This window comes from Capra hircus, chromosome 18 (genome assembly GCF_001704415.2).
Source record: "Capra hircus breed San Clemente chromosome 18, ASM170441v1, whole genome shotgun sequence".
NCBI classification, from domain to species: Eukaryota; Metazoa; Chordata; class Mammalia; order Artiodactyla; family Bovidae; genus Capra; species Capra hircus.
The window spans coordinates 47,377,352-47,398,833 of record NC_030825.1 but is presented as its reverse complement, the minus strand read 5'-3'; the positions used below and the strand labels follow the sequence as shown (position 1 = coordinate 47,398,833).

Here is a 21,482-nt window from a genome sequence, read left to right as displayed (position 1 = left end):
TAATATTTAAGAGAAAAATGGAGACGTGTACAGGCACAGACAGTGACAGAGTTAAAGGCTGACTGAGAGGTAACCACCTAACGGAGAGAGATGGGGAGAAAGACACTGAGTCAGAGAAGGACACTCTCAAAGTGGTGGAGAAAAGAAAATAAATCAAGATGAACTGAGGGAGGGAGAGAGACAGAGACACCGAGAAGGAAAGAAGAGATAGAAAGAGACCGAGGGAAGCTATGTGAACTAGAACTCACAAGACCCGTGCCAAAGTGTTCGCACATTGGGCTCAGTGCTGGTGGCCTCGGACCCTACCTTTCATTCCCACCCACTCTGATGGCCCAGCACGTTTACACCTGAGACATTTACACACACACACACACTGCACAAGTTTTCACAGATCACAGTTCACTATCAACTTCCCCAGGCATGTTCACTTACGTGCATTTCACACGTGTGTGCACAGATATATGCGCTCTCCCAGTCTCTCCCACACACTTGCACACTCCTCAGCAGAGATTCATGATCTCATTGAGAGGGAGATGTCTACTCAAGGAGGGAAGAGGGGCTTCCCTGGTGACTCAGTAGTAAAGAATCCACCTGCCGATGCAGGAGACACAGGTTTGATCCTTGATCCAGGAATATTCCACGTACTTCAGAGCACCTAAGCCCCTGTGCCACAACTACTGAGCCTGTGCTCTAGAGCCCAGGAGAGGCAACTACCGAGCCCACATGCCACAACTACTGAAGCCTGAATGCCCTAGTGCCTCAGCCCCGCAACAAGAGAAGCCGGCATAAGGAGAAGCCTGTGCACCTTAACTACAGAGTAGTTATGTCTGCAACTAGAGTGAAACTGTCCAGTAACGAAGACCCAGCACAGCCAAATAACATACAAATAAAATTATTTTTTAAAGTTTTTTAATTAAACAAAAAAAAAAGTAAGGAAGGGACTTGAAGGTCAGGTACCAGAGTAGGAAAAGTGGGGGAGTCTTACCCCCAGGCCAGGCCCAGCTCCCTGCTCCCCATGCTGTGTTGGGACCTCCTGGCTCTGACCTGCTCCCATTTGCCCCTGGCCAAGACGGGCCCCTGGGGTCATGGGGGCTGGGGAGGGACCGAGCGATGTGCCTGGCATGTGCTGACAGGGGATTTCTTGCTCCAGCTGTGCTGGGAGGAGCCCTCCGGCAGAGGCCTGAAGCTGGAGACTCAAGTGTGCCTGGGGGAGGTGAGGATGAGCAGTGTGAGGACGAGATTGACTGAGAACAGGCCCAGTTCTGCCACTGACTGCATCATCGCTGCCCTGGGCTCACGGGGCCTGCCGGGTTCAGCGGTGGGTCCCTCCCTGAGGGGCTGTGAGTGAAGACCAGGGGTGGGCGTGGCATGAGAGAAAAAAGAGCAACAGAGACTGACTTTGGGGAAGGAGACAGAGACTGAGAGAGAGAGAACCTTAGAGCAGGAAGGGGCGTGAGATAGAACACAGGAGGGAGAGCAGAAGGGGACCTAGGGCAGGAAGAGAGAAAGAGAGAAAGAAGGAGACAAATAGAAAAAGAGAAACAGAGAAAAGTAAAGGACAGACATAAAGAGGGACCCAGAGAAAGGCAGGCAGACACAGGAGGTGGGCGTGGATACCTCAGACACCAAAGACAGAGGACCTGGGATGGCCCTGAGCACCCGCATCAAGGCTGAACTACTGCTCCTGGGGCTTCTGACAACAGGTGAGTGGGAGCCTGGGCTGTGACCAGAGCCAGGTGACCCTCATTCCCACGGCCCCTTCTCTAGACAGACTCTCTGCCCTCTCCTATTGATACCTCTGTGTCCTCAGGCCTGACCCAGGTGCCGATCCTGGCCTCAGCCCCCCGAGGCTTCTGGGCTCTGCCCGAAAACTTGACAGTGGTGGAGGGGGCCATTGCTGAACTGCGGTGCGGGGTCCACGCTCCTGGCAGCGCGGTGCAATGGGCCAAAGACGGGCTGCTCCTCGGCCCCGATCCTAGGATCCCAAGTTTCCCGCGGTATCGCCTGGAGGGAGATCCTGCTAAAGGTAAGGGGCCAGACCCTGAGATCCTGAGCCACCAGCCGAGGCTGACCTTGGCCCTGACCTTGGGTCCTACCTGCAGGTGAATTCCACCTGCATATTGAAGCGTGTGACCTCAGCGATGATGCAGAGTATGAGTGCCAGGTTGGCCGCTCAGAGACAGGCCCTGAACTCGTGTCTCCCAGAGTGATCCTCTCCATCCTGGGTACGAATGAGAGACCTCCCCAGGACCGATGAGTCTGGACTTCCGCCCTCGCCATCTCCAGAGTTGGGAGTCCAAGCCTCTGGCCCCGCCCCCACTTCCTCAGACTCAAAGCCCAAATCCTTACATCCCTCTGGGTGGTTCCAGCTCACCCCAGACCCTTTCTTACCAGTGCCCCCCAAGGTGCTTCAGCTGACCCCTGAAGCAGGGAGCACAGTCACATGGGTAGCTGGGCAGGAGTACACCGTCAGCTGTGTGTCTGGGGACGCCAAGCCAGCACCTGACATCACCTTTCTTTTGAGTGAGTGTGGGTGAACTGGTGGGGGCAGTGTGAAGCCCCTGGAGTGGGGAGCGGGTGTATCCGTGATCAGGGCCCTCCTGAGATGGGTTGCAGGAGCAGGCGTGGGGAGATGCTGAGGCTGGTGTGGGACCCGGTGAGTGGAGGGGACATCAAGGGAAAGGACTGAGAATTTTCGTAATTGCTGGACCAGGACTCAGGGAAGAGGCTGAGGCTCCGGACAGAGATATGTATGTCTTTCTGGTGCAGATACGAGAAGCTATGAATGGGTGATACAACCTGGCAAGGAGGGGAGGGGATAGGAGAGGCCCAGGACCCAGTCCTGGGGCCTCCAGGATTCAAAGAAGCCAGAGTGTGCAGAGGGAACGAAGCTGGTGTTTCGCCTCCAGAACCAGGAGGGAGAGAGGCTGTACATCCTGAAGGCTTTCAAGCCAGGCCTCCAGGATCTACCCTGGGGGAAACCTGCCACTCCTCTAGCCTTCTTGTTAACCCCAAGGTGGACAAACAATTTCCGGTATCTCTGCTAATGTGAATGAGGGGTCCCAGCAGAAACTCTTCACCACGGAGGCCACAGCCAGGTATGGAAACTGGGATGCCCCCCTCTCAGCCCGATCCTCCAAGTTTCTCCATGAAAACCCCATATCCTAGGGATTCATGCATGGGAATTTGGGTCAGGTAGGTACATCTGGGACCCAATTCCCCAGTTGGGTGCTCTAAAATTTCTTCGTAGGAACCCTAGTTCCAGAGTATCAAGTACAAAGGTTTTGAACAGGTGTGGGCCTCTGGGACCTCCACTCTCAATGCTGACCCTCAGCTCTCTTCCATGGAGCTCTAGATCCTAAAGGAAACCACCACAGAGACTTAAACTAGGTGTGGGGACCTGGATCCCCACCTCTCTACCTTGACTACCCAAATTTCAGATGATAACTGACTTAAGAGTCCCAATATCCCCCCCTAGGGTGACACCCCAGAGCTCGGATAATGGGCAGTTACTGGTCTGTGAGGGATCCAGCCCAGCTTTGGATACTCCTATCAAGGCCTCAGTCACCATGAATGTTCTGTGTAAGTGGAGAACTGAGTCGGCTGCTGGGGAACAGGAAATGGGGGGCCTGAGGAGCACAGGGATTATGGAAGGCTCAAGTTCTCAAGGGGGAAACATGGGGGTTCAGAGGCAGGTTGTGGGGCTTGGAAAGAATGGATGGACTCCCCAGGCCCACTGAGTGAGTTGCTCCCCAGTCCCCCCAGGGCCCCCCGTCATTGAATGGCCAGGCTGGATGAGGGGCAGGTGCGAGCAGGGCAGAGCTTGGAGCTGTCGTGCACAGCCCGAGGAGGGAATCCGCTAGCCACACTGCAGTGGCTGAAGGTGAGGGCAGAGGCAGCATGGAGGTGGGGGGAAGGGTGGGGCCAGGCGCTGGCCCCGAGCTGGCCCAGGCCTGTCTGTGTCTCCAGAACGGCCAGCCCGTGTCCACAGCGTGGGGCACAGAACATGCTCAGGCGGTAGCCCGCAGCCTCTTAGTGATGATCGTGAGACCGGAAGACCACGGGGTGAGGCTCAGCTGTGAGGCCTACAACAGCGTATCTACAGGGATCCAGGAACATGGGGTCACGCTGCAGGTCACCTGTGAGTCCTGGTGCCAGCTGCCCATCTGTTGTCAGTCTGTGCCCCAGGGAACCATCTGTTTGTGCCCCCAAACCATGCCGGTCAGATGCCAAAGACCTCATCATCTGTCCCCAGTCTCCTGTCTGTGTGGGCTGATCTGTGAGGCATCCAGCCCAGCTTAGTGTCTCTCCTCCGTTCCTCCCTGCAGTTCCCCCCAGCGCCATTACTATCTTGGGATCTGCGTCCCAGTCTGAGAACAAGAATGTGACAGTCTCTTGCATCACCAAGTCCAGTCGCCCACGGGTCCTCCTGCGATGGTGGCTGGGCTGGCGGCAGCTGCAGCCCAGCGAGGAGACTGTCATGGACGTGAGGCGGGGGTCAGGCTCCTGGGTCCGAGGGCGGAGGGAGCTAAAGGCACATCTCTTGGATCTGGGAGAGGAGGGGTCTGGCATCTGAGATGCCTTGATCCCTGGGGAGCCTGGACTGGGGTCCAGGGCCCCCTGGGTTTAACAGATGACTCGGTGGAGATGATTCATGGGTCCCTGTTGTGACCTGGGCTGGTATCATGGATGCGGGTGCCCTAGTCCCCCAAATCTGAAGCCCAATCCCTGCCAGGGCCTACATGGTGGCCACATCTCCATGTCTAACCTGACGTTCCTGGCGCGAAGGGAGGACAACGGTCTGACCCTCACGTGTGAGGCCTTTAGCGAGGCTTTCACCAAAGAGACCTTCAAGAAGTCGCTCACCCTCAATGTGAAATGTGAGCCTCCACCCTTGCCCGGGGGTACCGCAAGCCTTCAAGACCCTCAACCTCAGGCCCCAGCCCAGAGAGAAGCCACTCTACCTGGCTTTCCCCACAGATCCTGCCCAGAAGCTGTGGATTGAGGGCCCCCCAGAGGGGCAGCGCCTCCGGGCTGGGAACCGGGTGAGGCTGGTGTGTTTGGCCATTGGAGGCAACCCAGACCCTTCCCTCACCTGGTACAAGGTTGGTGCCCAGCAAGAAGGGTTGTGGGGTGGCCAGGAACATGGGGGAAAGATGAAGCTCCTTCTCTCCTCCAGAGTCTAGGGCAACCTGAGTTTCTTGAAAAATACTGGAGATTTTGAGTTTCAGCAGGGAACTGAAACGACAAACGCTGTGAGAATTAAATACAATCTTAGGAAAACTGAGGAAATTCTGGGAAAACAGTGAGAATTATAGAATTAAAGAATTCTGGATCAGCAATGGGAATTCTAGAGAAAAGGCAATAAATTTCATTACATCTAAAGGAGATTCTGGTGAAAGCTTGGAATTCAGGTAAAATGGCTAGAATTTCAGGGAAAGACTAAGAATTCCAGAAACAAAGACAAAGGTGGATAAAAGCTAGAAATTAGGGGAGGAAAGACTAGTAATTCTACAGAACATTTGAAAAATCACTAATATTAATATTAAGTTGAATTCTTGGGATTGGGAGTAAGAAAATGAAATTTCATTAAAATTTAAGAATTCTGACTGAATTCTTGGAGAATCTTGGGAAACTAGGAATCTAGTGGAAATTCTGGGGGAAAGACTAGGAATTCTAGGAATGAAATTCAATTTCATTTTGTTGTTGTTCAGTTGCTCAGCTGTGTCCGACTCTTTGCAACTCCACGGACGGCAGCACATCAGGCTTACCTGTCCTTCATTATCTCCCAGAGTTTGCAAAAACTCATGTCCACTGAGTTGGTGATGCCATCCAACGACCTCATCCTTTGTCACCCCCTTCTCCTCCTGCCCTAATCTTTCCCATTATCAGGGTCTTTTCCAATGAGCTGGCTCTTTGCATTAGGTGGCCAAAGTATTGGAGCTTCAGGATCAGTCCTTCCACTGAACATTCAAGGTTGATTTCCTTTAGGATTGACTGGTTTGATCTCTGTCTAAGGGACTCTCGTGTAACTGGATGGGGAAATGCCAAGAATTGGGGCAACACAAAGGATTCTAGTAAAGGACTAGTATAATAAGAGGCCATTAGTGGATTCAGAAATCTGTGACCAGGGAATGGAATTAAGGGAAAGATCAAAGAAAATCTTTGAGGAAGGTTGGGATTTTAAGAAAAAGAGTTAAGGAGAGGCAAAAATAAGCAAATTCTGGGAAAGGTTTGGGAATTCCAAGGGAGTTTCCCAGTGTGGGAGGTTTAGTAAATATAGCTGGAATGAATTTCGAGGAGTGGGGCTGAGGATCGGCCGAGCGCACCGACAGTTGCAGGCTTCCAGAAAGCAGAGGAGCGGGGCGGGAGTGGGGGATGAAGCGTGGGACTGGAGGCGGGTTCAGACTGCAAAATCTCGGGGCTCCAGGGGCCCAGTAGACAGGAGAGATGCCCGGGTGGGGTCTGCTCAATTCTAGTCCCCATTCCTCTGCCTTAGCCGATGCTCGCCGAAGGGGGCGCCATTTCCACACCACACAACGGCTTTATTTATCTGGGCTGGAGGCAGCCCACCTAATGGGGACGTCTCGGGGGGCGGGGATGGCAGGGCTCCTCGTGGTCCCCCAGTCAGTCTCGGCCCTTAGGACTCGCGCACCGTGACCGAACCGCGGCCGCCCCAGGAACCACGGCGGGTGCAGCTGGGAAGTGTGGAGAAGTCGGGGAGCATCTTCTCCCGAGAGCTGGTGCTGATCACGGGTCCGTCCGACAACCAGGCCAAGTTCACATGCAAAGCCGGCCAGCTCAGCGCGTCCACGCAGCTCGTGGTGCAGTGTGAGGGGCGCACTGCGGGGCTGGGAGGGCTGCTGCGGCGGGGAACTGAGAGGGGGCCTTGGCTGGTGGGGTGGGGGAGTGGAGGCGGCTGGGGGAGGGGTGGATGCCGAAGAGCCCAGGAAGCGCTCGCGGCTGGGCGGGGCCTGGGTCCCCCCGGGCGGAAGCCAGCCGGGTCTCCTCCTCACCTCTGAGCCTCGCTCCTCCCACCCGTTCCCGCAGTCCCCCCGACTAATGTGACGATCCTGGCCAACGCGTCGACGCTACGCCCCGGGGATGCCTTAAACTTGACGTGTGTCAGCGTTAGCAGCAATCCTCCAGTCAACTTGTCGTGGGACAAGGAGGGGGAGAGGTGAGAGTGCGACAACCCCCGTCCCTCTCCTGTTCTGATCGCATTCCTTTACAGTCAGAAACCTGCCCCAGCCCGACTTGCCGTCCTGCCCGGTACCCGGCACCCAGTACCCAGACTCTAGCTCTGGTCCCGCTCCCTGTCCGGTCCGCAGGCTGGAAGGTGTGGCCGCCCAGCCCCGCCGGGCTCCATTCAAAGGTTCCGCCGCCGCTAGGAGCGTCCTTCTGAGACTCTCATCCCGTGACCACGGCCACCGCGTGACCTGTAGCGCCCACAGCACCGAGCTGCGGGAAACCGTGAGCGCCTTCTACCGCCTCAACGTGCTGTGTACGTGCGCAGGCCTGGCATCCCTCTTGATTCCTGTTTGACCCTATACTACAATACTTGGGTTACAATATACAATCCAATATAGTACAATACCTGGATACTGTCTTTGACTTCCATTCTTAACTTCAGAAACTTTCCTGCTCTTTATCCTGACCCTCGACCTGCACCGATTCCTATCCTGCCCATCCCTCATCTTCCTTTTTTGTCCTGTATCCTAACCTCTGACCCTGACCCGTATCCCGAACCCTGTTTCCATCCTTCAGTCTGACTCTGGTCTCTCTGAACCTAACCCCCCATCTCAGCTCTGAACTTAATTGCTCCCTTGTCCACAAGCTTAAAATCTCGGCGAGACCTCGACTTTAACCCTTTATACCTGCACCTGATCTCAAATCCATCCCCGGGCCCGAACCTTAACAATCTTGACTCCCCGCCGGGCCTCCTCGTCCGCAGACCCTCCAGAGTTCCTGGGGGAGCAGGTGCTTGTGGTGACCGCGGTGGAGCAGGGCGAGGCACTGCTGCCCGTCTCCGTGTCTGCCAACCCCGCCCCGGAGGCCTTCAACTGGACCTTCCGCGGCTACCGACTCAGCCCAGGTGCACGGAGGGGCCATGGAGAGGGGCGCAGGTCTCCAGGACTCCCGGACGGGGTTGAGGGCGGATTAGGTAAGCTCCTCACCTTTACTTCCCCCAGCTGGCGGCCCTCGGCATCGAATCCTGTCTGGTGGAGCGCTCCAGCTATGGAATGTGACCCGCGCTGACGATGGCCTCTACCAGTTGCACTGTCAGAACTCGGAGGGCACAGCGGAAGCTCTCGTGAGACTGGATGTACAATGTGAGACCCCTCATCACCGTAGGAAACTAAGGAGCTCGGGAGCCCCGCCCATCACGGAAGCCCCGCCCACCCAGGGAATCTTGCCCGCTGAGGAGTTTCCTCACTGTGGAAGCTCCGCACCCAAGGGATATACCCATCCTGGAAACCTACCCATTCTGGGAGACCCTATCGTGACGGAGCCACGCCCACTTTGGGGAACGTGCCCATTAGAGAGACCCTTTGTAGAATCTCTGCCCACCTACTCCGGTCAGGAAGCCAAGCCCACTCCACTCAATTCTGGAAGTCCATCAGACCTCCTCTTGTCACTACAGTGGCATAGCAGACGGTGGGGACAACCTCACTAACACCGAGAACTGTATTCCAGAGGCCGACCTGATCACACTCATAACTTTCCTGGGCACCTCTAAGACACCCCTCCCACCTGGGGCCCTCTCCCACCATGGCCCGTCCGGGCCCACATGCCTTCCCCAAGCTCCTGCCTTCCCTAGATGCTCCCACCGTCCGAGCTCTCCAAGACCCCACTGAGGTGAATGTTGGGGCTTCTGTGGACATAGTCTGCACTGTGGATGCCAATCCCATCCTTCCTGAGATGTTCACCTGGGAGAGGCTGGTGAGGATCTAGCATTTGGTAAATAGAGGTGTGGGCTGGGAGATGGGATTTCTTGACTGTAAGCTCCTCGGGAGGAGGGGCACATCTTTGTGATCCTATATAACTGTAGTTGTCAGGACATGCTCCAAGAACTAAGTGTTGAGTGGTAGATGGATAGGTGCATAAGTGAATAGATAATCAGGTGGGTGGGGGTTACATGGTTGGATATATGGATGGATACGTGGTGGGTGGATGAGTTAGTAGACAGATGAATGAGTGGATGGAAGAACAGATAGACAAATGAGCAAGTGAATGAGTGGATAAATGGATCAATAAATTAGGCAATTAGACGACTGAATGAGAGAAATGAGTAGACTGATTAGATTAGAGAGTAGATGGATGGGTAGATACACCATCGGTGGAAAAGATGTCTATGGAAGGAAAATGGATAAATGGATGGATGGACGGGTGGGTGCACAGGCCAATGGAGAGATGGATAAATAGGCAGCTAGGTAAATTGATGAACAGATGCATGGATGTATTGATGTGCATGTGTTTGAGTGAATAGACAGAGTGGATAAGTAGAGAGATAGAAGGGTGAATGGATGGGTAGAAGGAAGCAAATGGTTAGATGAATGATGGGTGAATGGATGAATGAATGGAAGGAAAGATTGATGGATGTATGGATAAATGAATGAATTGACAGATAGGCGGATGGTTAAATACATGGATGGATGGGTGGATAGAGAGTGCCAAGCAAGAATGGGTGAGTAAATGGATGGATGAGTAGTTGACTGGATTGGTGGCTGAATGGATGGATCCATGCATGAATGGTTGGATAAATAAATGAATGGTTGAGTGGAATGACAGGGAAATTTTTTTCTTTGCTAGGAAGAGTGATTGTGGCTGGGAGATAGAGGCTATAGATGGGGACCCAATTTGAGGGCTAATGGAGCTGGGGCTGGACCTGGGGACAATCTCCTGAGTCTTGGACCTCTAGGGAGAAGAAGGGGAGGACCAGAGTCTGGATGACATGGAGAAGATGTCAAAGGGATCCACAGGGCGTCTTCGTATTCACCATGCCAAGCTGACCCAGGCTGGTGCTTACCAATGCATTGTGGACAATGGGGTGGCACCTCCAGCCCGAGGGCTGGTCCGTCTTGTTGTCAGATGTGAGTAACAACCAAAGCCCTAACTTCAAGGCCTGCCACTAAATCCACATATCATGTCCTTCCATACACCTCATGTTGACCTCTAACCCCTCTAGTTGCCCCCCACGTGGAGCATCCTGCTCCCCTAACGAAAGTGGCTGCAGCTGGGGACAGCACTAGTTCTGCCACCCTTCACTGTCGTGCCCGAGGTGTCCCCAACATCGTCTTCACTTGGACCAAAAACGGGGTCCCTCTGGATCTCCAGGATCCAAGGTGAGTCCAGGCTGAACCAGGTAATCCTCCAGCCCTAACTTTGATCCCCCAGCACCAGTCACCCTCCCTGAGTCCCTGCTGCATCTCCGCTCCAGGTACACAGAGCACACATACCACCAGGGTGGCGTCCACAGCAGCCTTCTGACCATTACCAACGTGTCTGCAGCCCAGGACTATGCCCTCTTCACATGCATAGCCACCAACCCCCTCGGCTCGGACCACACCAACATTCAACTCGTCAGCATCAGTATGGTGGGAGAGGGCTGGGAGGCTGCTGGGAGGGTAATCCCCTAAGTAAATCCCCCAGTCTCTGGTTGGTCCCAGAATGACAGTCTTCCTGAGACCTGAGAAGTGTTTATGAATGAGAATGGAGTTTTTGCCTGCTCCAAAAGCCCCAATGGAGACTGGATTTTTTTAGGGAAACTGACAACAAAGGAAAAAATGGAAGGGGTTTCTTATTGCCCCAAGCCTGGTGGCTCAGTGGTAAAGAACCCACCTGCCAGTGCAGGAGACACAGGTTCGATCCCTGGTCTGGGAAGATCCCCTGGAGAAGGAAATGACAACCCACTCCAGTTTTCTTGCCTGGAGAACCCCATGGACAGAAGAGTCTGGCATGCTACAGTCCATGGGGTCACAAAGAGTCATGACTGAGTGACTGAATGCAATGCAACTGAAAAGTAGATTTTTCAGGAGTCGCTGGATCTAGGTTCAGCTGTCATCAGGAACTCTCCATCTCTCTGGACTACTTTTCCTGTGTTGGCTATCTTGTAAGGCTTCCTAACAGTGGTATGAACGTACTAGGATTAAGATCCACTGGCTCCCCTTGACTCCCAGCCCATTCCTGAACCAATCAGGTGGTGAAAGGAAGACAACCTGATTGTTGTTCTTGTTGGCGAGACCCAGTCATGTGTCCATCCTACAAGGAGTGGAGTCACTTCCATCAGACGCACGCGGCCTGAGAATGTGGGCAAGTGACTCTCCAATGGGTAGTCAGTGTTCTGTAACCAGAAGAAATGAGGGGAATGGATATGAGATAGACACAAAAGTCCACTGCAAGAAACGTATGTCATACAGTCAATCCTCATCATGGGCAGAGTCTGTATTTACAGTTTTACCTACTTGTTAGAATGTATTCATAACTCCCAAATCAATACTCATTCTGCTTTCTCAGACATTCAGGGGACTGTAAAGAGGGGATGAAAAATTTGAGTCACCCAATGAGTACACTCTCAGCAGAGGTGGAACAAGATGACACTCTGCCTTCTTACAGCTCTCACTTTTTGCACCTTTGTGCTTTTTGTTAATCATTTTGCTATATAAAATGGCCTTCAAGCACAGCACTAAAGTGCTGTCTGGTGTTCCTAAGCTCAGGAAGGCTGAGATGTGCCATTTTGAGAAAATACTTGTGTTTGGTAAGCTTCGAACAGGTGTTGAGTTCCAGCAATTCATTCAATGTTATATCTTTAAGCAGAAACATGCATAATACAATATCATACATTAATTGGTTGATGAAAATGTTGTGACTGGAGGCTCGTGGGAGTCTAAGACTGCATTTCCCTTGGAAGCAATGGCTTGGTATTTGCTAATTGAATGTTCCCAGTGACTTTAGAGAACATAACCACCATGAATAATGAGACTCAACTGTATATTTGAAATCATTCTTAGCAATAATCTGGAAGGAATCTTCCAGAATCCTTCTGAATCCTCTATGTCCCCCATCTCTTACCTCAAAGGCCGCCCTGATCCGCCATCGGGACTGAAGGCTGTGAGCATGACCCCATATTCAGTGGGCCTGGAGTGGAAGCCTGGCTTTGATGGGGGCTTGCCACAGAGGTTCCAAATCAGGTAGGTCTCTATCATGAAAGGAAAGGGTTGTAGCCAATAGGGCTGGGGCACCTTCCTGATTGACTACCCTCCCTTTTATGCAGGTATGAGGCTCTGGGGACTCCAGGGTTCCTCTACATGGATGTCCTACCACCCCAGGCCACCACCTTCACACTGACCGGGCTGCAGCCTTCTACACGATACAGGGTCTGGTTGCTGGCCAGCAATGCCCTGGGTGACAGCGGACTAGTTGACAAAGGGTCCCAGATCTCAATCACCACCCCAGGTGGGAAGGGACATTCTTGCACAGTTTACAGAATTACTCAGAGGACTCACGGGGTGGAGTCGATACTATTATTCCCTTTTTTCTGATGGAGAAACTGAGGTCCAGAGAGGCTAATCAACTTGTCAAAACTCACACACGTAGAAGGAGCTACAGATGAAATTTAAACTCAGGCAGATGAACTCCAGAGACTAGATTTTGCCACTAGACTATACTGTCTGAATGTGATTAGTGACACAAGGGAAATTCAAAGAGAATTTGAATAGAATGGAAATGAAAACAAATGAAAATTGTGAGGTGCAGCTGAAGCAGTGCTTAGCAAGAAATTTATAGCACTAGGTTCTCATATTAGATTTTTTTAAGTCTTCAAATTGACTACGTTTCCATCTTAAAAAGACTAGAAAAAGAAGGGAAAATTAAACCCAAGGTAGACAAAAGGAAGGAAATAATAACAGAAATTAAGGAACTAGAAAATTAAAAAGCAATAAAAGAAAATAATGAAACCAAAAGCTGATTCTTTGAAAAGATCAATGTTTATAGAGCTAATCAAGACAAAAAAAGAAAGAAGACACCACTCTTAACCAATATAAGGAATGAAAAAGGGGACATTACTACTGATCCTACAGACATTAGGGGAAAATTAGGAAGTACTACAAACAACTTGATGTCAATAAATTCAGCAACTTTGATGACATGGATTAATTCCTTGAATATGAACGAGAACATCTGGACTCTGGTAGACTACTACGGTGCAGTGGCCAATCACACAGAGGCTGGTTCCAACAAACCTGGGTTCAAGTCCCAGCTCTGCAACTTCCTAGGTGTGAGACCTTAGGCAAGTTACCGAAGACTCAGTATAACCTTTGAGCCTCAGTCTGTAAAGATAAAGTGTGTCTCCAGTCTCTGTACCTCAGTTTCTAAAAGTAAGGTCTTTCTTAGACAATTGCAATAAATAAATAAATTAATATATCTAAAGCTCTTAGAACAGGGCCCTGAACAAAGCTAGTGCTATGTAGATGCTAATTTAAAGAAATGCCCCCATTTACTTTTTACTTTTCCCCATGAAAGTTCCCTTTTTCTATCTTTTCCTTTCTGGTCAGTTCAGTTCAGTCACTCAGTCATGTCCAACTCTTTGCAACCCCATGGACTGCAGCATGCCAGGCTTCCCCATCCATTACCAATCCCGGAGCTTGCTCAAACTCATGTCCATCGAGTTGGTGATGCCATCCAACCATCTCAACCTCTGTCGTCCCCTTCTCCTCCTGCTTCCCGCCCCCCTTTTCCTTTCTAGTAGGGCAGACTTTTTCCTCATGGAAGTAAGGACTCTTTCCCATCCCTACAATGTTGCCTCCTCTTTCCCTGTTCCAGTTTTCCCTTTAAGCTCTAAAGCATAAAGTAGTACTATATTCACCTCCCTTGCTCTAAAACTTATACCTATATTAAGGCATCCAGAGAACCCTGCATTTTTAAAAATTAATCCCCCCAATTGACAATGCAGGTTAAAGGAGCCTTCCACACCATAAAGCACTCATCAATGATATATTATTATTATTTTATTATTAGCATTAGCTTTAGAATGGCTATTAATAGTATCATCATTATCATCAGCAATTTCCAGTTCTCTTTGAAATATTCCTAAAGTCAGAAATTAGTTCCTATAAGTCTCAAAACTGGGTTGCAAAGCTTAATAGGAGACGTATAAATATTTAAGGTTTCTCTCAGTTTGTTGATGTCAATTTTCATTCTCTATCTCCACCTCCCAGGTCTAGACCAACCTTCTCGAGAACCCGACTACCAGCTACCCACAGAGCAGCCTGCAGGTAAGTCCTCAATCCCCAAATAGCCCTCTCCCTCTTGAAAACAACTTTCTGGTCTCTAACCCCACCCCTTTGCCTTATGATTATCGTCTCTTAAGACTTAAGTCAGCCTCATAGGCCCTCACTCATATCCTTAGCTCTTCCTCTTACTTGAGTGTGATAAATTTTCTTTTTTCCTAATTTACCTGCATGTGATAAAATTTCTCTCTTCCCCGTGCAGAGCCTGTGTCAGTTTGTTTTTGCTGCATAACAAACTATCCCAAACACGGGCACTTATAGCAACAAACATGATTTCTCATGATTCTATGAGTGGCTGAACAGTTCTGCTCTGGGCTATGGTCAACTGGCAGCTCTGCTGGGACCTGCGGATCTAGGATAGCCTCTCCTCACTCGTCTGGCAATCTGACTTGTAGTTGGGACATTGGAGATCACTGAGTCACATGTGTCTCCTTGGCTTGTTCACATGGAGGTGGTCACTGGAGTCCTAAAAGCAACAAGAGAGAGCAAGTTCCAATTTATAGGCACTTTTCAAGCTTCAGATTATTTTTTATTTTAATTTTTAAATATTAATTACTTAAAAAATTTTGGGCCAGGCCATGAGGCATGTGGGATCTCAGCTCCTTGATCAGGGATTGAACCCACACTCTCTGCCTTTCAAGTGTGGAGTCTTAACCACTGGACCATGAGGGATTTCCCTTTGAGCTTCTCGTTGTGTCTTATTGGCTGAAGTGGCATGGCTCAACTCAGAGTTAGTGTAGGGGGAAGTCTTAAGACTATGCATGTTAGTTGCTCAGTTATGTCCAACTACTTGTGACCCCCATAGACAGTACATCGTCAGGCTCCTTTGTCCATGGGATTCTCCAGGAAAGAATATTGGAGTAGGTAACCATTCCCTTCTCCAGGGGAGCTTCCTGACCCAGGGATTGAACCCAGGTCTCTTGTATTGCAGGCAGAGTCTTTATCATCTGACCCACCAGGAAAGCTCTCAGACTATGCATATAGTGAGACAATCATGACCATTTTGCAAATAATCAATCCCCTTTAGAGTCTGAGAAGGTTGTAAATGACAGAAATTCAGTTGTTGTTGACAATAAAGAGAATGGCTTGGCTCATGAAATTGAAACTCCAGTTGTGGCTGGATTCAGGTACTCAAAATGTTCACCAAGGATCAGTTTCTCATTCTCTCAACTTTGCCTTCAACTCTGATGACTTCTTTCTCAGATTTTTCTCTTAAGAAGGCAGAGAAGTCCTCCCACACCTTCAACTTTTATTTCACTTCTTAGCAACTAGCCAAAGCGTTTGCTAGGTGTTTTTGCCAAAAATCTACCTTGGGTCAAATGCCAGTCTCTGAACTGATCACTGTGGGAATGGGGATGGGAACTCTTAATGGCCAAGTCAGGCCATGTGTCCTCCATGGAGTCCTGTGGAGCCAACCAGACTGAGAGCAGGGAGTAATGACTGGCAAAGGAAAACGAGTGCTGTTAGCAGGAGGTGGAAAAATGGGTGCTGAGCAGATGGCTGCTGAGAGGGACTTAGTCTTATCCTCAGGGATATAGCAGAGGATTCTGATGTTGTCTGAGATGGAAGTTTGTGCAAAAAGGAAGTCATTTGAGATGAAGTTTGAAAGAAGAATAGAAGCTTGCTTGAGATGAAAGGACATTGAAAAACAGACACTCTACTATTTAAAGGCTTAGATGTGTGGGTTTGCCTCAATGATTCTGGAAACAGCCAGTGGTTAGTTTTGTGTGGCTGGAGGGTCAATAGTTGGTGGGCAAGAGTGAAGATGTGGGAAGAGGCCAGATCAGAGAAGATCTTGAATGCCCAGATAAGGACCTGAAGTTCCTACTTGAGTCCATACATGGGGCTTGGACAAAGGTAGCATTAGCAGTAGCACTGCTAATGGCTTGATTTGAGAAAGGAGCCACCTACTCTGAGGTGGCAAAAGGAGTGAACATGGAGTCTTCACAGTGGTCCAGTGGTTAAGACTGTGCTTCCAATGCAAGGGGCATGGGTTCAATCCCTGGTTAAGGAACCATGATCCCACATGCCCTGTGGTGCAGCCAAGAAAAAATTTTTAAAAGGAGTGGACATAGAAACCCCTGCCCATCTGCTTCCCTGACCTAGGAGGAGGGCTTTGCTTGGTTGGCGACAGGCTTTTTCAGAGAACCTCAACTGAAGTCTGAAACCAATTGTTTGGGCTCATTAAGGGGGAACTTCCACCCACAGGACCCTCGGAGATGCCCTTGCTGCCTGTGCTGCTTGCGGTCGGAGGTCTTTTGCTACTTTCTAATGCCTCCTGCGTCGGGGGATTCCTCTGGCAGCGGAGACTGAAGCGTCTTGCTGAGGGTGAGAGGAGACCCTTCTCCTGCTGGGACAGAGGTCCAAGGGTGATGGGAACTCTGGGTTTGCTGCATACCGAAGGTCTCCCAGGGCCAAATGGGCTCAAGGGGGGTATCTCTGACCCCTTTCCCCCTACTTCCCTCAGGCATTTCAGAGAAGACAGAGACAGGGTAAGTGGGGATATCCGTCTATAAGGAAGACTTTGGGGAGGAGGTGTGAGGGTGACAGCTGTCAAAGGGTCAATGCCCAACTGCCACCCCATGCCTCCATCCTGGAAGGTCGGAGGAAGACCGAGTCAGGAATGAATATGAGGAGAGCCAGTGGACTGGAGATCGGGACACTCGAAGCTCCACGGTAAGTGGGGGTGGTCCTGACACCCCACTGACAGGGGACTGACTGTGACTAAAATCCCTCCATTAGCTTTAGGTTCATCATTGTCCTTTCCAGGAATGATGGAGTCAGAGGATGGAAAACACTTAATGTATTGTTATTGGTGGGGGGGTGTGGACAGGTTAGCACAACAGATGTAGAGCCGCATTACCACTCCATGAGGGACTTCAGCCCCCAGCTGCCCCCTACGATGGAAGAGGTGTCTTATCCCCGAGGTGAGTGGTATGCACAGTGGAACATCCCCTCCCCATCTTTGATACTCCTGACATCTGGACCTAGCTGTCTGATCATCACTCCCCCCCCCCGCCACTCCAATTCCAGGTCTCAGGGCTCTTGAGGAGGAGAATATGGCCTTTCCTGGGCACCTGTATGATGAGGTGGAAAGAGTGTGTGCTCCATCTCAGGCCTGGGGACCCCTCTACGATGAAGTACAGATGGTGAGGAGATTTATATCCACAGAAATATTTCCTAGTTAGTGCCAGAGATCCCCCTCCTACTGCCTCTATTAGTTCAGGTAAGCTAGCTGCTGTAGCAAAGAGGCCTGGCCATAATCCAGTGGCCTAAACGAGACAGTCTATTTCTTTCTCACGTAGCAGTCAGAGGGGAGCGGCTGTGCTGCACATGGTTATTCTGCCCCCATGTTCTTTCCATTGCATTCCTCTGCTATCCTCTAGTGAGTTGAACAAGTTTACATGGATGGGCCAGTTCACTGGGGGTTTCAGCTTGTGGGAAAGGGAAAAAGAAAGCTGGTAGAGGCACGACCCTGACTTATGGTGCAGGCCCCAAAATGTACACACTGCTCTTATTCCACTGGTGAGAATATGGACATGGCCACACTCTAACTGCAAAGGAGGCTGAGAAATGCAGTCTCCTTGGCAGCTCTGTGCCCTACTAGGATTCTGTTACTGTGGAAGAAGGAAGGTGTGTCTTTGGTTGGATAACTAGCCATTTCCACTATACTGGTTACAGCAGACAGATAGAGAGAAATACTTTTTTGACCCACTCAATGGAAAAGTCAACGGATAGAACTGTCTTCAGGCCCACCCAGAATTGCCTCTCTAAAGACAATCCCTAGCAAATCCAGGTTTCTATCCTATTAGATTATAAATCTTCAGAGAAAGAGAATGCCTCTTATCCAATCGCTCCAAAGCCCCAACTCGGACACTTAGTGGTTTAGCTTGGTTCACATAGTTGTTGCTGAATGTTGCTGGTTCACTGAGGCAGGAGACAGAATATATACTAATTGGACAAATCTGGGGCAGTGTCCACGCATGGCATCTGGGATTAGAGGCCAGCCCCACTCAATCCATTGAACTGAGAGTGGGAGAGAGATGCAGAAGCCAGAGGGAAGTGAAGATGGTGGCTGGGCAGGCACAAACCACAAACAAGCACCTCGACCACCAACTAAGCCCCACCTTACTGGCTCACAGAAAGAGATGGGGCAGAACCCCTGCCTTTCCGTGTGGCCTTGACTAATGCTCTGGCATCTGTGGGCCAAAGACTTCCCTCTGTAACTCTGTTCCCAATGGGGCACTGTCCTCCCCAGCACTGTGGAAATAGCGCGATGCTGTCCATGGTGCTGAACACACCTGCCCTCTAAAAGCACAGACAGAACCTGCACTCTTTTTCTGTAAAGGGCTAGATAGTAAATATTTGGGGCTTTGCAGGATATAGTGTCTTCCTAAAAGCTACTCAACTCTGCCATAAAAATAGCCATAGAGAATACATAAATAATTATGACTAACTTCCAATAAATCTTTTATTTTTGGACACTGAAATCTGAACTTCATATAGTTCTCACATGTCACGAGTATCACTTTTTTGACAAATATTTCTCAGCAATTAAAAAATATAAAAAATATTCTTGGGCACTACAAAAACATGCAACGAGCCATATTTGGCTGCTTGCTCTAAAGTTTGCTGATCAAAAACAACCATTTTCTCCTCAAATCTAAGGCAAAGCACATCCTCAGTAAGGACCACCCTACACGGCCTTTTATTTCTTCTATTTTGATGAGGTCGTGTTTTGGACATTCATAAGATCAACAATCAAGATTCACCTGCCACAGTTCCCATAACTGATGTTGTTCTGTCGCTAAGTTGTGTCTGACTCTTTCAGATCCCATGGACTGCAGCACACCAGGCTTCCCTGTCCTTTGCCATCTCCTGGAGTTTGCTCAAACTCATGTCCATTGAGTTGATGATGCCATTCAACCATCTCATCCTCTGTCTCTGTCTTCTCCTCTTGCTTTCAGTATTTCCCAGCATCAGGGTCTTTTCCAATGAGTTGGCTTTTCACATCAGGTGGCCAATGTATTGGAGCTTCAGCCCCAGCATCAGTCCTTCCAGTGAATATTTCATGTTGATTTCCTTTAGGATGATATCGTGGGCTAATTAAAAGTTTCACATACTTGCTTCAGCAGCACATATACTAAAACTGGAATGATACAGAGAAGATTAGCATAGCCCCTGTGTGAGGATGACATGCAAATTTGTGATGCGTTCCATATTCAAAAAGAAAAGTTTCACATGTATGACATTTAAATTGCTTTTTGACATGAAATCGTGAGTTATCTTGGATTTGCTTTAAAAGAATTCCAGTTAGTGGGGGCAAGGGATGAGAAGATAGAGATAAAAATAAATCAAGATTGACCAAAGGTTGATACTGTTGAAATTAGGTGGTGGGTTCATGGGGGTTTATTATAATCACTATCCTCTTTGTATATGTTGGAATTGCCCTTATAATTAGAAGCTAAAACATTTTCTTTCCTGTGAAGTAGAGCAGGAGGGTGTATCCCCCAGAGCTGCAAACATGACTCACCCATAACATCTCTCTATGGTTCTAACTCCACCTTTGCTTGTCAGGACTCCTGTGATTTCCGCTGGCCTGGGGACAGATATGAGGATGCAAGAGGAATTTATGATCAGGTGGCGGGAGATCTGGACCCTGTGGATCCCGATGCTATACCGTTTGAGCTGAGGGGACATCTGGTGTGAGAACCTCCTCAACACCCTTTTCCTACACCTGCAAGACACAATATGCCTATTGTCCTTTTTATTCTGGGCTAGGCTGAGCTTGTGAAGTGAGCTCCATTGGATAAAAAGGGACTGGGCTTTTTCAGGAGGAGAAGTTGAGGGGGTGTGTGTAAGTGACAGATGGTTCAAGCTGGTCCAAGTATCAACAAGGCTCCTCCTAGGCTTGGTTTTAGAGTTCTCTGTAGGGACGCAGGGATTGTAAAAGACATCTCAATAATGAAAAGTGTCTTTATGCTTTTTGAAGTAAAAATTTTAGAAGTGGGAAAAGACATACTAAAAACTCAGTTCATTTGGAGTTCAACTAAATCTGAAATAGCTAACAAGTGGAATTTATGAGCCATTATTATATCCTACTTGTTTTATGCTTTTCCACAGTTATCTACAACACGATGTATAAACTATGACCCATATGTATATGCAAACAGACTCTGTAGAAAATAAACAGGCTTTATTGAAAAAGCTGTGCTCAAAAGAATGCATACTGTACGGTTTTGCTCATAGAAATTCTAGAACAAGCAAAGCTAATCTACAGTGACAGAGCAATTAGTGGTTGCCTGGGACCATGAGAAGGAACTGACTATAAAACAGTAGGAGAAAACTTTTGAGGGGGTGATAGAAATATTCTATATGATGACTGTGGTGGTCAAAACTCACTGAACTCTATGCTTAAGATGGGTGCATTTTATGGTACATAAATTTACCTCAACAAAAGTGACCTTAAAAACAGGCACCATAGGGTCTTTCCTGGTGGTTTGGTGGCTAAGACTCTGTGCTCCCAGTGCAGGGGGGCTGGGTTCAATCCCTGGTCATGGAACAAGACTCCAAAAGACCACAATTAAAGATCCCACATGCTGCAGTGAAGACTGAAAATCCTATGTCCCAGACCTGGTGCAGTCAAATAAATAAATACTTTTAAAAAGGCACTATAATAAAGCCTGTTCATACTGTTCATGGGGTTCTCAAGGCAGGAATACTGAAGCGGTTTACCATTCCCTTCTCCAGTGCACCAACTTTTGTCAGAAGTCTCCACCATGACCCGTCTGTCTTGGGTGGCCCTACATGGCATGGCTCATAGTTTCACTGAGTTAGACAAGGCTGTGGTCCATGTGATTAGACTGGTTAGTTTTCTGTGATTGTGGTTTTCAGTCTGTCTGCCCTCTGATGGAGAAGGATAAGAGGCTTATGGAAGCTTCCTGATGGGAGAGACTGACTGAGGGGGAAACTGGGTCTTGTCTGATTGGTGGAGCCATGCTCAGTAAATCTTTAATCCAATTTTCTGTTGATGGGCAGGGCTGTGTTCCCTCCCTGTTATTTACCTGGGGCCAAACTATGATGGATGGGACTTCCCTGGTGGCTCAGACAGTAAAGCGTCTGTCTACAATGCGGGAGACCCGGGTTCAAGCCCTGGGTTGGGAAGATCCCCTGGAGAAGGAAATGGCAATCCAC

The 21,482-nt window shown here is 49.6% G+C and overlaps 1 protein-coding gene across 1 annotated transcript; it reads left to right on the top strand.

The window, feature by feature from the left end:
- NPHS1 (NPHS1, nephrin) lies at positions 1,217-20,793 on the top strand. Its single transcript, XM_018063292.1, is given in 30 exon segments — positions 1,217-1,703; positions 1,811-2,026; positions 2,103-2,225; positions 2,395-2,523; positions 3,017-3,098; positions 3,479-3,582; positions 3,757-3,789; positions 3,792-3,883; positions 3,970-4,141; positions 4,329-4,486; positions 4,736-4,880; positions 4,981-5,105; positions 6,645-6,831; positions 7,051-7,180; positions 7,332-7,504; positions 7,955-8,095; positions 8,193-8,333; positions 8,822-8,943; positions 9,923-10,094; positions 10,190-10,346; positions 10,442-10,593; positions 12,080-12,191; positions 12,275-12,456; positions 14,217-14,273; positions 16,497-16,616; positions 16,756-16,780; positions 16,889-16,964; positions 17,122-17,215; positions 17,322-17,437; positions 19,866-20,793. Coding segments are annotated over 30 exon segments (3,726 nt in total). The 5' UTR covers positions 1,217-1,645; the 3' UTR covers positions 19,998-20,793.